Consider the following 14,948-nt stretch of genomic DNA (forward strand, 5'->3'; position numbering starts at 1 on the left):
ATTCCAAACAAAGCATCACTAGCAACCTATAAAGTTGAAGTAAAAGTACTTATTGCCTAAGAAGCAATAAAATAGGGTTGTTTATGTTAAAGAGTTCTTCACTGAACTTGGGTAAATCACATGTCTGCTGGCTTGATGGTTCTTCATTGAAAAATGCGTAGAACCACTCTTGAAGTAAGAAAGACTAGATCACATAATAAACAAACTCAAAAGATCTTATCATCCTATCTCGAATATCATTCGATGAAAAAGATATTAAGATTGGCAAAGCATGATAACTAAACCTATGCAACAAGTGAGAAAGCAACACTCACATTGTAGCACTGGAAATCAAGCATAGCTTTGAATTCCATGAAATGTTTTAAAGATGGGTTCGAGGCCCATGGTTGTAAAACATTGGGGTTGAACATTTATCATATATGAAATGTATTTTCATATTCCATTTAATCTTGGTTTAGTATTAAATGATGAGTCCCTTCAAATTTTACGATATATTCAAGATAGACTGTCAGGACCAGTCCTGTGACTAAGAAATGTCTATCAAGTGAACTTGAATGTCAAAGGTTGAAAATGGTTCCTAGTCGAAGTTTTCTATAAAATTGGACGCATAGAAAACGTTAGACGATTAGAATGCAAGATGACTAGTAGTTCTGTTTCTTGAACTATGTGGACATGGCAATGTCATAATCATTTGCATAGATACTTACTTTGGGAAGACTAGTATCGGACAAGACCTATGAAACTTTACTGTAAGAGATGAGAATCTGTCATAAGTAAATTTCATTAAATTATTAGACACTAAATCCTCAATACCTGAGTGATTTGAGATTACTTGTTTGAGAACTGGTTGCTTTGACGTTGACCAACCGTCGCACCGTAAAAGGAGGCTATAAAGGCAACGCTCAGGTAATCACCTATCAAACGAAGTCTAATCTCAAGATCGCAAGATTGGGATTGTCCTCCCATAAATCGGGATGAGATGCTTAAAAGTTGTACAAGGCCACTCGGAGAGCTAGAAACTGTGAAATGCATGGCCGTGCTCGGATGAATCATAGGCTATGATTATCTGTTTATTTGATCAGTTGAACTCTGAAACCGAGGAACACCTCTGGACATAATAAGGATGACAACTCTTACCTTATGTTCAAGAGCAAGCATCGAGCGACAAAGGAATTAGGAAATGCACACTTGTCCCTAAGGACAAGTGGGAGACTGAAGGAAACACTAGTGGAAAAAGGGTCATTTGCATCGCACTTTTAAGCACATTTGCGTCGCACATCGTGCGTGGCAAAAGCTCTCGACGCAAATGACTAAAAGTCATTTGCGTCGCACATTTGTGCGACGCAAATGAACCTTATTTGCGTCGCACAATTAGCTAATGTGCGACGCAAATAACTTTTCAGGCATGGTGCTGAAAAGTCATTTGCAACGCACATTAGCTAAATGTGCGACGCAAATGACTTTTCAATATGTTAAAAAAAATGTCATTTGCAACGCACATTAGCTAAATGTGCGACGCAAATGACTTTTCAATATGTTAAAAAAATGTCATTTGCAACGCACATTAGCTAAATGTGCGACGCAAATGACTTTTCAATATGTTAAAAAAATGTCATTTGCAACGCACATTAGCTAAATGTGCGACGCAAATGACTTTTGGATATTCTAAAAAAAATGAGCTGCTGATTTTATTTAATCCATAGATTAAATAAAATAAGCAGCTTTCAGTACTAGTATATTCAGAGCATAAAAATAAAAGTAAACTAGGTGAAAATTTTGACAATATTTCCTTTGTAATTTGACCCTCCCCAATACCGGGAATGTTATAATACATTAATATATACCTGTCAAAACAGTTTACAACCCAATAAAAGGCAAATTCACCATAGATCAACCAACATGTTGATAACCTAACTACACTTTAAACATAAAAGTTTAAGTAAATATCTCTATCCTGGATATAAAAATGGAAGATGTTAGAAATCAAATCTATGACAAATCAAGATAGGACTTTCAATACAAAGATGGGATGCATTACCAACGGTGATAGTCACAGTTAAGGCAGAGAACTTCAAGAAAGTCCAGCAACTGGTGAAAATAAACACTCTTTAGGCTGGCTTGGTTTTGTTCTTGTTTCAACTGGCTGCTGCCAGAATTGCTGCTTTCTACTTCTGCCAGAACTGCTGCTGCTGCTTCTAGCTTGTAATCGATAACTGTTGTTGCCAGAACACCTGCTGCTGCTGCTGCTGCTGAAGCTATGTTCACCAGTGCTCGGACGCTCAAGGGATGAAAGATGTCACCCAATGGATGACCGAACCAGGCAGAGTCGGCCAGCAGATAATTGACGACCTTAGAAGGATTACATGAGCTGTACTTTGGTTGCAAACCATCTCCATGGTGTCGCACCCCGATGCTGCTCCATGCCACCCTATTCCACAACATGCTCCTCTTGTTTCCTTGATGCCTACCACCCAAAAATTCACATACCATCACTACCAACATCACAACAGAATCAGCTTAGAGACATAATTATGCATATATAACTGCATAAGTAACACTAAGTATTGTACAACATTATAACCAGCATTGTTACAAGATCATAGGTTAAAAACAGTTCCACCAATGTAATGTAATGAAAGTGCTTACCATAGTGTTTAGGGTTGGACAAGATACGCATGAAGCCTTGGTAAACATCACAGAACACAAACTGGGCATAATGTAAATATTTAAACATAAACTGATAACCTAACTACACTTTAAACATAAAAGTTTAAGTAAATATTACAATAAACTAGCTAAATATCGACATTGCTCATAATGTAATCAGCCCAAAGAAAACAAACAAAAATAGCAGAACAATCACATTCTTAGCAACAAAGGCAATACATATTCACCCTTATTAAGAAAAGAAAAACATTAGAGTTGCATAACCCCAAACCTACTCTCAACAGGAGGTATAATAGTCTGCTAGTCTTGCTACCATTTGCAGTTTGAATTGCATTCAGAACAATTATATTCATATAAGGAAACAATAATTAAACCTCAATTATATGGGAACATTTCAGAAAAAGTAATAAACGCTAGCAAGAATTGGGGAATCAACAACAGAACATTAAAATTTGAACTTAGACCTCACAATAATCAAACACACGAGCTGTTATTTATTGTATGCACAAAATGGCAATGTGAAAAACATGTATCATTGGATAAGCAACTGAACATTTCAAACATAAGACATCCAAGGTGAGCAAGGGTGAAACCTGTAATCAGGTCTAAAGTCATGTCCCCATTTTGAAACACAATGTACTTCATCGATGGCAAATAAAGCTATTCCACGGTTCTCCGCAAGCCTCTGAAGTGGACTTATTAGTATGCATTATACACCTCATCAGACAGTGAAAGCTGAAATCATACAGTCCCAAGTGACAACAGCAGGGCATTTAGAAACAATTCAAACTACAAGCAATACCAGATGATGTACAAATGTGTTCACCTAAGCAGTGTTTCGAGGCAAACGTATACAACGGAATACATGCCGTTCATTGCTTTCTTCTCAACGGTGTTATCTGGTTGTCCTGATCCAAGGAAACATGCAGAGATGCCATGTTTTGATAGCTTTAAGCACTGGTCATGCATCAAGCTTATCAATGGAGAAATCACGACCACGACCTTCCCTGTCAAAAGCGCAGGTAGCTGAAAGCACAGAGATTTCCCTGTAGAAACATTAAAGCCTCAAAAACATTGACACAGTATATACATTGTACAAAGGATTCAAGAAGAAATGCACAGAAAAGGGAGAATAAGAATCAGAAAATAAATACCAGACCCTGTTGCTGCAAGAACAAGACAGTCTTGCTGAGAAAACCAAGCACCAAGAGCTTCCATTTGAAAACTTTTCAACCCGGAGTACCCAAAATGTTTACGCAGCAGGCTGTTGGCTTTCTGGTCCCAGTCTGGTCCAAGTTCTACATCCTCTACTGTTCTATGGGCTGAGTTCAGACTGTAAGATGTCAGCGAAGATTTCTTCGAGGTTCCAAAAGACTAAATTAGTTGTTTTTTCTGTCATATATGTGGCATATGTGTGTCTATTAAGTTCTTGCTTCTACTGCAGGGTTGCCTAGCAATCATGGTAGACAAAGAAAAAAATCCAAAGGTAAATCTTACTGAATTTTTTCAACTGGATGGACTATATGTTTCATGATACTGTCTTAGCTAGTTAATGAATCTCTTTTAAGAGTTCGACATAATCAAAATCCTAAGATCAAAATCAAAATCTAGGGTTCAAACAATCAAAATTTAGATTCATCTGAAATCAAAATCCTAAAATTAAAATCAAAATCCTAAACAGATTCGACATAATCAATAACAAACTACAACATCTGAAATCAAAATCCTAAAATGAAGAGTTCAAACAATCGTAAAATAAATACTCAAAATCACCAACTAACTAACATAATTAAGCCCTAGATTCATCAAAACAATATGAAAAAGTTGCAAAATTAATTAAACATGGAAATCACGGTAGGGAGAGAGAAAATACCTTTAGATCGAAACAAGGTATTCAAGGTCGGTGGCGATAAAAACCGAAACTCCAGCACCAACACTTCGGCGTTGTTATGGCGGTGTAACTCGGGACCAACTCGGTCTGAGTCGACTCAACAGATTCCCCAAAAACTCAGCCCCACTTCCACCGCACCCAGATGAGTCGCCGCTGAGTCATCCACCTCAGAGCTGGAGTTTGCAGAGAATGCAGCTTGAAATCCGGCTGAAGACGTCATCGCTTTCAGATCTGGGTTTGCCTCCTTCGTATTCGCTAAGCTTGAATTTTAAAACAAATTTGAGATATTGGGATGATTTGGTGAGAGGAGACTTTGAAGGGAAAGCTCGATACTGATTCTGAAGGAGAGACAGAGAAGCTTTGGAATTTCAACAATGGAGATCTGGAAATTACGAGAGAGAAAGAGTTTGGGGAGGCAGGAAATGTATGAGGGAGAAAGGGAATGGGAGCAGGGCGTCGCACCAAATTAAAAAAGAAAAGGAAAAGGTAATAATTAAATTTTAATTAGAAACCGAAATTTTTTTACCTCCTTTGCGTCGCCGATTAGTAAATCTGCGACGCAGATGACTCTAAGAGTCATCTGCGTCGCAGATTAGTAATTCTGCGACGCAAAGGAGGTAATATTTTGCGTCGCATTATTATTAATCTGCGACGCAAATGACTTTAAGAACATCTTAGAGTCATCTGCGTCGCAGATTAGTAATTCTGCGACGCAAATGACTAATTTTAATGCTTAAAACTGTCAATTGCGTCACATGTTTAAATGTGCGAGGCAAATATGGTGATGCAAATGATTGCTTTTCCACTAGTGAAATAATGCCCTTGGTCCAAGTATGCATTCTATGTTAAGTCTAATAAATGCGGTTTAGTATTAATTAACAAGTTAATAATTTAGTGAGATCAAGTGAGCTGAATGCCTAGCTAGAGGCCGCTTCAGTTCAAGTGGAATTAATGATATTAATCCACATCTTACTCTTGACTGAACCCGTAGGGTCACACAAATAGTACGTAAACGGATCAAGTATTTAATGGCATTAGATACTCCATCTATGGATATTCGGAATCGACGGATCTTGGTTTCAGTGGGAGCTGAGATCGTCACAGGCAAGAAATGAATACTCCGGAAACGATGATATTGCCGGAAACGGAAATATGGATCGTATCGGAAATATAAATATTATCCAAGTCGTAGATGTTGCCGGAAACGGAAACATGGTACGTATCGGAAAATATTATCGGAAATGGAAATATTGCCAGAATCGGAAATATTGCCGGAAACGGAAATATTGTCAGAATCGGAAATATTATCGGAATCGGAAAATAATTCCGGAAACGGAAATATTAAATATTTGTTCGAAACGGAAATTGATTCCGGAATTGGAAATATTAAATATTGTTCGTATCGGAAATGAATTCCGGAACCGGGAATTTAATCGGAAGCGTATCGTACGAATTAGCATCAAACGAGGCCTGCCGGACGAAGGCCCAGCACGAAGTCGGGCCATCGCCCAGCAAGCCAAACGCGCGCCCAGCCAAGGCAGCGCCCAGGCCCACCGCAAGGCAGTCCCAGCGCGCGCCAAGGCCATGGCCTCGCTGCGTGGGCTGCTGCTCGCACGCACACGCATGGGCGGCCCTCGTGGCTGCCGTGTGTGTGTGAGTTTGTGTTCATGCATGATTCCTAAAACTATTAGAATTAGTATATGATTAAATTCCTATTCCTAAAAGGATAAATTAATTAATTAGAGTTCTTGTAGGATTCTAAGTTTAATTAATTCGTATCCTACTAGGATTCCAATTCCCTTTCCATAACTCTATAAATACGTGCCTAGGGTCACATATTTTCTGAGAGATTAATTCAAGTATTCAAAGTGAGTTTTGAGAGAAAAATTCAGTCATATTTCAAAGAGTGCCGAAAATTCTAGTACCTTAAGGGCGATTCTAGTTGGTCAACTTAAGGCGGATCCGGACGTGCTGTGGACTATCTACGGAGGGACGACACTTGGAGTCCTAAAGACATGTTCTTGTTCGGTTCGGGCGCAGCTAGGGAAGGCACGCAACAAAGAGTATGTATCTAAACTATGCTATATGATTATGTGTAAATAATATGTATTCCTGGCTAAATGGTTTTTCCGCATGATTTATGAATTGTCATATGTATCATAACCTAACAGTTCCAAGTATTCAAATTCATAACAAGTTTGTCTTAGTTGGCGGAGTCAGAGAATTTTGTTCCCTTAGTACGTGTTAGGTTATGATAAATATAACTGAATATAAATCATGCGGGAAACCCATAAAGCCAGGAATCCAAATTAATTTCCACATAACAATTAGCATAATTTAGGACACATACACTTTGTAGCGTGCCCTCCCTAGCTGCGCCCGAACCAAACAAGAACAAGTCTAGGACTCCAAATGTCGTCCCTCCGTAGATAGTCCACAACACGCTCGGATCCGCCTTAGATTTAATTAACTAGAATTGCACCTAAGGTTCTATGTAATTTTCGGATTTTATAGCAAATAAAAATCTGAGTTTTAAGCCTAAAACATATATGAATACTTGAATTACTCGTTATAAATTGTGAAATATGATCACCTATTTATACGGTAGGGAAATCGGATATTAGAATCCTACTAGGAATCAAGTTAGTTAATCTGAATTTAACTTAAATTCAATCACTTAATTTCTAGTAGATTTAGGAAATTCATCTAAACGAATCCTAATGGATCTAGTCTTCGTACACAAACACAAACACACACGCACAACAGCCCACGAAGGGCGTTGTGCGCGCACGCGCTGAGGCTTGGCCCAGCAGCTGCTCGCAGCCCACGAAGGGTGCGCCAGCTCCTTGGCCTTGCTCGCGGGCCTGGCCTTGCTTCTCGCTTGGGTGGGCTTGCTTGCTTGGTCGCAGTGGGCTGCGCCTATGCGCTTGTGCGCGCGGGCTTCGCTAGGCGTTGGGCCTAGCTTCGTGTCGGGCCTTGCGTCTAGCAAGCTCGTCCGATGTTTATTTCGTACGCCGCGTTTCCTATTAATTTTCAAATTCCGGAATTCATTTCCGATACGAATAATATTTAATATTTCCGATTCCGGAGTAAATTTCCGTTTCGAACAAATATTTAATATTTCCGTTTCCGGAATTATTTTCCGATTCCGATAATATTTCCATTCCCGATAATATTTTCCGATACGTACCATGTTTCCGTTTCCGGCAACATCTACGACTTGGATGATATTTATATTTCCGATACGATCCATATTTCCGTTTCCGACAATATCATCATTTCCGGAGTATTCATAATTTGCCTTTGACGATCTCAGCTCCCACTGGAACCGAGATCCATCGATTTCGAATATCCATAGATGGAGTATTTAATTCCCACTGGAACCGAGATCCGTCGATTTCGAATATCCATAGATGGAGTATTTAATTCCATTAAATACTTGATCCGTTTACGTACTATTTCTGTGACCCTACGGGTTCAGTCAAGAGTAAGCTGTGGATTAATATTATTAATTCCACTTGAACTGAAGCGTCCTCTAGCTAGGCATACAGTTCACTTGATCTCACTTAATTATTAACTTGTATAATTAACACTGAACCGCATTTATTAGACTTACCATTAAATGCATACTTGGACCAAGGGCATTATTTCCTTCAGTACGAACATGCTACTAAGTTCAAATTGATAGCAAAACAAGTACATGAAAAAGTGATCAAAACAACTCCAAAGTGAAAATTTATTTATAGTCCATGTAAACCGCAAGCAACAAGCCAAGAACACCTACATTGTGTCACGACATCAATTCGTAGGTACACTTGGGGGCTAATTTTGAGAAAGCTCAAATTAACCCAAAATCAACAAAGTTGTGAAAATCAAAATGCTAGGACACTTATACATGTTATAAACATCACATGCAAGCAAACAATTGCAAGAAATTGGGGCAAAGTCAAGAAACCCCAAATCAATTTGACCATAAACTTCTATATGAATTTTAATTAAAATTAAATCAAAAACTCAGGCAAAATATGAAATTACTTACATATTAGTGATCCAGGATGACTTGAGAACAAATTTGGTGAAGACATAAGTGTTATGGTAACTAAAGTTGTTTCCCCTCCACCACCAAACGCACGTTAGGTAATCACCAACCTAGCTGTAGTTCTTTGAACGAATCAATACTGTTAATAAAAGTGCTAACATATCAATGGTTCTAGAAGAATATTATAATACATTTTGCAAATATACCACAGTTCAAGAAGCATATGATAGTAAAATTTCCACCAACCAAAGATAGTAAAATTAACTACTATTTATGCGTTGGACATTACCTAGACGGACTGTAGCGACTACCATAACCTACTTCAGATAGTTACATACTCCGAAGTAAATTTTTAAACTAAATGTAATTCCCACACCGAAGTTACCAAAATACATTAACTTCTTCGATTAGATTTAAAAACAACATAATATGAATTCTTGTCAATCATCCTACAACATAATAGTTAATTATCATGTGGTGGAACCAACACCGTGATTTCTTTCTTGCTTGGAAAAATAACCCAAGTAACTTTTTATATTCATCGCCTTCCCGGGGAAACCCCATACCCATAGCTCCACAATGAGTCGGTGCTTCATCCATTTTATGAAACATTTCAGCAATATTGTGTGTGTTGATTGAAGAACTTAAAATGCTACTAACCTTTGTGGGATCGAAGGCAAAATGAAGTGCCTTCATGAACATGAAACTGTCATGTTTGAAGGATGAGTATTTCGTTGTAGCCTCATCAAAGCGTAGGAGGTAAGGCTTTCCATCATCATAATCAACCTCTGTAGAGATATTACCTTCGATTGCACTTAGAAGTAGCCTTTTACGATCACACTTGTGGAGTACGACATCTAAACTGGGTTTCAATCCAAATTCTATGGAAATAACTTGAAATGATTCATACAATCCATTTTCTTGAATATCAATATTTTCCAACTCTTCTTAAAATGTTTTCTTGAAAATCGACCCTTGGTCAATATCTTCCATGGTGGAAAATAAGGTTAAAATTATAAGAAGTTTGAGATTTCTTAATTAGGTATTTTCACAAACAAAAGGAGGAAGAATTGGAGTTTTTTTTTCTCAAATAAAGGATGGAAAAGATAGTTGGGAAAAAAAGAGGAATGCCGAAACTTTTATTAAAGGTCTTGATTTCGCATTAAAGCAGTAGTAGAAAAATCTTCAAAAGTGGCCCCTTAAAGGTTGCACTTGTTTGACAAGCGCATTCTTTGACAAAAAATTTTTTTTTTAAAAAAAATTAAATGATTTCCCTCTTTCGTGGGAAGTGCAGTTCTTAGACCTAAGCTGCTCCCTTTGCTCCCTCCTTTCTCGCTGCACCCCTAAACCCAAACAACTTCTCGCAGCGACGCCTCTGGTCAACTTCACCGGCGATGCCTTTGCTCATCTCCACCGGCAACATCGACGCCTCATCTCATCTTTAGAATATCAAGACTGGATTCTTTTCATCACTCCCAGTCTCCAAGTACGAAATACATTTGAACACTACCTGTTCCCAGTTCCCGATTCCCAATTCCCAGGTCTTCGCAAGTCCTCGCACCCTCGCAGCGCCCAAGCCAGGAACAACAATGGTGACTGACCGCAAACTTCGCAATGCCTCTATTTTCTCTCCCCTCTTGTTATTCTCTTTTCTTTTTGGATCATTCTCTGCGGCTACTGATCATGAGCTTCAAATCATAAATGATGAGCGCAGAGTATGTTCTAATCGATTTATTTTTAAATTTTAAGTATTTGATTGAAAATTAATAATTTTATCAATTATTATCAATATCAAGAAAAATGTGGTATAAATCTATATCTACATCCTTCCGTTTTTGCTAGTTTTTGGTTGTTGATTAATTTTATCTATGTTGCAGATCGATTTGAGTTCTGATATCATCAAGGTGTTCTTAACTCTAGAGGTATGTTTGTCTATAATTTATTTTGAATCACTTTCTGCTACTCGAAACACTAGTTGATTTCCTGTTGAAATGTATTGCTCATGAATTCAGTCAAGCTATCAGAGCTGATGCTATGCATATTTTCTGATTGTTTTATGGTTGATCGGGAATGCAAGTTGTACTAGGGGAGTAATCCACTGTATTTGTTCCTAAAAAAGACGAAATGTGTTCTTAAGTTATTTATTATGGTCATATTGACAGATGTTGAGTTGTTCCGTTTTGCTGGTGAATTCTCTAATTTCCTAACTAGAAGTAGAGTTTTGGATGGTTTTTATGGCCCGTTTGATTGTCGGTAATAAATGGTCGGAATGGATGCTATTGGAAATTTGTGAAGAAAAATAGATAATTTTGAGTACTGACTAGCATTACCATGGGAATAAATATTGATTTTCCTTACAAATTTACATAAAAATTCATTCCCATAGAGACCATTAATGACCGGCTAACAAATCGGCCATAAATATATTGAAATTCTTTATGGAGAAATTTGATTTGTGTTTATCGATTACATCTTATTCTCCATGAAAATTTACCTTGCTGGGGATGTACTTTGGTAATATTTTTCTTGCTAAGGATGGACACAATCCACATACCGGGACACATGCTCAAGCCAACCCATTAAACACACACACAGAGACAAACAGACACACACTACACCTATTTATGAGTGTATATGTTCACATACACACACATATTGGTTTATATTTTGTGGTGCTTGTATGTGATGTGATAAAATGCTTCAGAATGAAAATAAAGGAATATCACCTGCTTCAGAAAAAGAAGAAAACATACAAGTCTCTTGATGTCAATCCTAAGCTACCTGATGGGTCGAATGGGAAAAAAAATTGTCACTTTGCTTAATCCCCTGAAGGCAAATAAAGCTGTAACACTTGAGATCCCATACATAGTAACAAAATCTCTTGAGCCATTCCCATCGGAAATTAGCCAGTCAGAATCTCAGTTGGTTTATTATCGTGATAGTGCGATATCTTGTCGCCATATCACATTGAAAAACAGGCATTTTCTACAAGGACTGCAAGTACTAAAGTGGAATCATACACAAATTTGGAGCCCACTAACCGTGCTGGTCATGAGTTGAAACAAATTGATTATAAAAGCTGGCCCAAAGAAGATTTTATTCGACACGAAGTATCGTGAAGCTATGTAAGTCGGGGTTAACAAGCTTGCTGATGTTGTTTCAGTGACATTAGAACCCAAAGGTATATAAACAATACACCTTATACTTTACTTTTCGTTGCCTTAGATGTTAGACATGTTATCAGTTTGCTTCTTGTTAGTTCTTGGTAGCCGAATTAGATGAATCGTAGGTGTGTATTTGAATGTCGTTGATTGTGGGAAAGGTCAAGACGGGTGTTTATTTTTGAGAGACCGATATTACATTGTACAGAATAGGGTTGGTTAGTTCATGAATTGTTAATTATGCCATAGTAACTGAAATTTGATTGTGTAGAGGACAACCATTACTTCTTGTCCAAAAAGTAGTGAAGACAGTTAAGCTAAACATACTAGATGTTCTTATAGAAAGTATAAGAGTAAGTAGCTTAGTGAAAATGTGCGACCATGTCGTGTTTTCAATATATGTAGTATTTAACAACCTCTTGTTAGAACTAATGATGTGGCATATTCAATTTTGGATGTTAACTCTCATGCAATTGTAGAGTTTCGGTATCTGGAAGTAGATAGAGGGGAACATGTCATGGTTTCTCTTATTGTATTTATTACTACCAGTCTATGATTGCTACAAGATTTCCTGACTGTAAAGCTTTCTATGTGTAGACACCTACTTTTGTCCCCATTCCCGAAAGGGAAGGTTCGATGATGAAAGCATAAATCTCCACTTGACAACGCATCTCCTATAAAATAACGAATCTCGATCACCCCTTTTCATTTCACCCGAAACCTGCTATTTATAGAAACCTGATATTTATGGAAACCTGCTAAAAATAGTAACTGCCGTAATGGGTAGTTGTTAAAAGTGGCAAGTCATAAAAGATAGAAACCTGTCAGAATTAGGTGTTGCACTCCAACATAAATCCTAAATGAGATAGAAATTGCGAGAGAATCCTATTCCTAATATGATTCGAAAGTAAGAGTTACGTATTAATTAAAATCCTAACGAGCCTAGAGTTCGTAACGGGCCCAGACGCATTCCGTCACAAAAGTTAATACGCACTAAAAGACTCGATTAAGTCTCAAACACTCCGGATTCTAGGAATCCGAATCTGACTAAGAAAACAACCCAGATCATATTTTCAACGCCTGGCTCTGGGCGCCGAAATCTTCGGCGCCCAGGCCTGGGCGCTGAAATTACCTGGGACGTGTTCTTTCCTAATTCCCCGTGGATTAGAGCTCTACAATTCTATCTTTCCACGAACTCTTTTTTATAAATATAGCCCAAGTTCGACGTGAAAAAAGAACACACAATTGTTATTCTGAGTATTGACTCTAAACCCCTAAGCCTAAGCCTCACGCTGCAAAACTGATCACGCGTTCTGTCGCAATCGATCCATAAATCGAACAGAACGTATCCTGTCCCATAATTTGAGATTCGTTAAATAAAAGGAGAAATAGCAAAGTCAAAGTGGTTAGTTTTCTGAGAACCGTGACGCACCTCTCAAGGGTGCGTCGTAATGTGTCCCTTTTCTATGATTTAATTGCTTTCCTCGCCCTTTTATGAACTGTTAAACTAACTAAATCTGATTATTCGATCACGCCTAATAAATATGATATTTTTGGGAAATTGGATTATCAGATAATCGCGCTCGATCTAGTACTATATGTTGCATATTGTTCAAATTAACTCAGATTAGTTTAATAGTTAACACATGTCCCTTCAATTATTTATGCTGAGCTAGTAAGGATATCCTGCCTCTGGAGTTATCGAAGAGCGAGTACTCCTCTCGGTAGTTACAGTCCACCGAACCCTCAATCTCTACCTTGCGGGTGTATGTTGAGAGATCCCCACACCAGGGATCACAAGGGAACCTACGGCCGTCGTGGTCAAACATAATTGCACTCCCTTTATGTCACGATAACCGGGTTTTGTCGGTTTTTCTCATTGTCGTTAAAAACTGAATGGCGACTCCTATATTACTAGTCAATTGGGTGTAAACTCACAGGAAATCCAATTACACTTGATTTGACAAAAAGAAACGTCACACCCACGAGGGACAAGTTCACGCATTAGCCTCGTGCTTTTTCGAACCCCTCACACTATGATGTTGCCAATCCCCATTATCATCTACTTTTGTCAATTTATGCACATTTATGGCTAGTTCGATCCTAACATGTAATATTTTGTCTAAAATAGCCGTTATCGTTCCCAATTATCAACTAAAGAACTATAGTAGGAATTCTTAACCCTTTGCATGTTTAAAATACTTATTATTAGGTTTCCAATACCCATTCTCATCTAATTTGGTCAATTTATGCACATTTATGGCTCGTTCGATCCTTACATGTCATGTTTTGACTAAAATAACAGTTTTCCCTCCCAACTCTCAACTACATAACCAAAATATGAATTCTCAACCCTTTATATGTTTAAAATACTTAGTATTAGGTTGCCAATCCTCACTCTCATCTACTTTGTTCAATTTATGCACATTTAAGGCTCGTTCGATCCTTACATGTCATATTTTGACAAGAATAGCCGTTTTCGCTCCCCATTCTCAACTAAAGAACTAAAAGACGAATTCTTAATCCTTTACATGTTTAAAATACTTAGTATGAGGTTTCTAATCCCCATTATCATCTACTTTGGTCAATTTATACACATTCATGGCTCGTTCGATCCTTACATGTCATATTTTTACTAAAATAGCTGTTTTCACTCCCAACTCTCAACTAATGAACCAAAATAGGAATCCTTCACCCTTTATATGTTTAAAGTACTTAGTATTAGGTTTCCAATCCTCATTCTCATCTACTTTGGTCAATTTATGCACATTTATGGCTCATTCGATCCTTACATGTCATATTTTTACTAAAATAGCCGTTTTCACTGCCAACTTTCAACTAATGAACCAAAATAGGAATTCTTAACCCTTTACATGTTTAAAATAAGTAATATTAGGTTTCCAATCCTAATTCTCATCTACGTTGGTCAATTTATGCACATTTATGGCTCGTTCGATCCTTACATGTCATATTTTGACAAAAATAGCCGTTTTCACTCCAAATTCTCAACCAAAGAACCAAAATAGAAATTCTTAACCCTTTACATGTTTAAAATACGTATTATTAGGTTTCCAATCCTTATTCTCATCTAATTATGTCAATTCATGCACATTTAAGGCTAGTTCGATCCTTTCATGTCATATTTTGACTAAAATAGCCGTTTTCGCTCCCAACTCTCAAATAATGAACA

The 14,948-nt window shown here is 37.7% G+C and overlaps 1 protein-coding gene and 1 long non-coding RNA gene across 3 annotated transcripts; both read right to left on the reverse strand.

The window, feature by feature from the left end:
• Positions 1 to 1,774: 1,774 nt before the first annotated feature.
• Positions 1,775 to 2,717, reverse strand: LOC130465868 (uncharacterized). The gene is made up of 2 exons (XR_008925883.1): positions 2,647 to 2,717; positions 1,775 to 2,464 (listed from the first exon to the last, which is right to left on the reverse strand). It is a non-coding gene; the product is annotated as an uncharacterized lncRNA (long non-coding RNA).
• A 521-nt stretch (positions 2,718 to 3,238) lies between these two features.
• LOC110803685 (ATP-dependent DNA helicase Q-like SIM) lies at positions 3,239 to 4,706 on the reverse strand. 2 transcript variants are annotated; one of them, XM_022009221.2, is made up of 4 exons: positions 4,541 to 4,706; positions 3,822 to 3,989; positions 3,494 to 3,713; positions 3,239 to 3,402 (listed from the first exon to the last, which is right to left on the reverse strand). In XM_022009221.2, exons 2-4 carry the CDS (start codon positions 3,883 to 3,885, stop codon positions 3,309 to 3,311), a joined length of 378 nt encoding a protein of 125 aa, XP_021864913.2. In that variant the 5' UTR covers positions 3,886 to 3,989; positions 4,541 to 4,706; the 3' UTR covers positions 3,239 to 3,308. The 2 variants fall into 2 exon arrangements, with proteins under 2 accessions (XP_021864913.2, XP_021864912.2); XM_022009220.2 differs by having other exon boundaries at positions 3,822 to 4,000.
• Positions 4,707 to 14,948: the final 10,242 nt, after the last annotated feature.

Source organism: Spinacia oleracea, chromosome 1, assembly GCF_020520425.1.
Source record: "Spinacia oleracea cultivar Varoflay chromosome 1, BTI_SOV_V1, whole genome shotgun sequence".
NCBI lineage: Eukaryota > Viridiplantae > Streptophyta > Magnoliopsida > Caryophyllales > Amaranthaceae > Spinacia > Spinacia oleracea.

Bases quoted from the DNA above. Each gene is read 5' to 3' on its own strand.
- LOC110803685 (XM_022009221.2), bottom strand. From the start codon at position 3,885: ATGGAAGCTCTTGGTGCTTGGTTTTCTCAGCAAGACTGTCTTGTTCTT. The intron at 3,714-3,821 runs GTATTTATTTTC...ATGTTTCTACAG, and splicing joins TCTTGCAGCAACAGGGTCTG to GGAAATCTCTGTGCTTTCAG. The intron at 3,403-3,493 runs GTGAACACATTT...GTATGATTTCAG, and splicing joins TGCCTCGAAACACTGCTTAG to CTTTCACTGTCTGATGAGGT.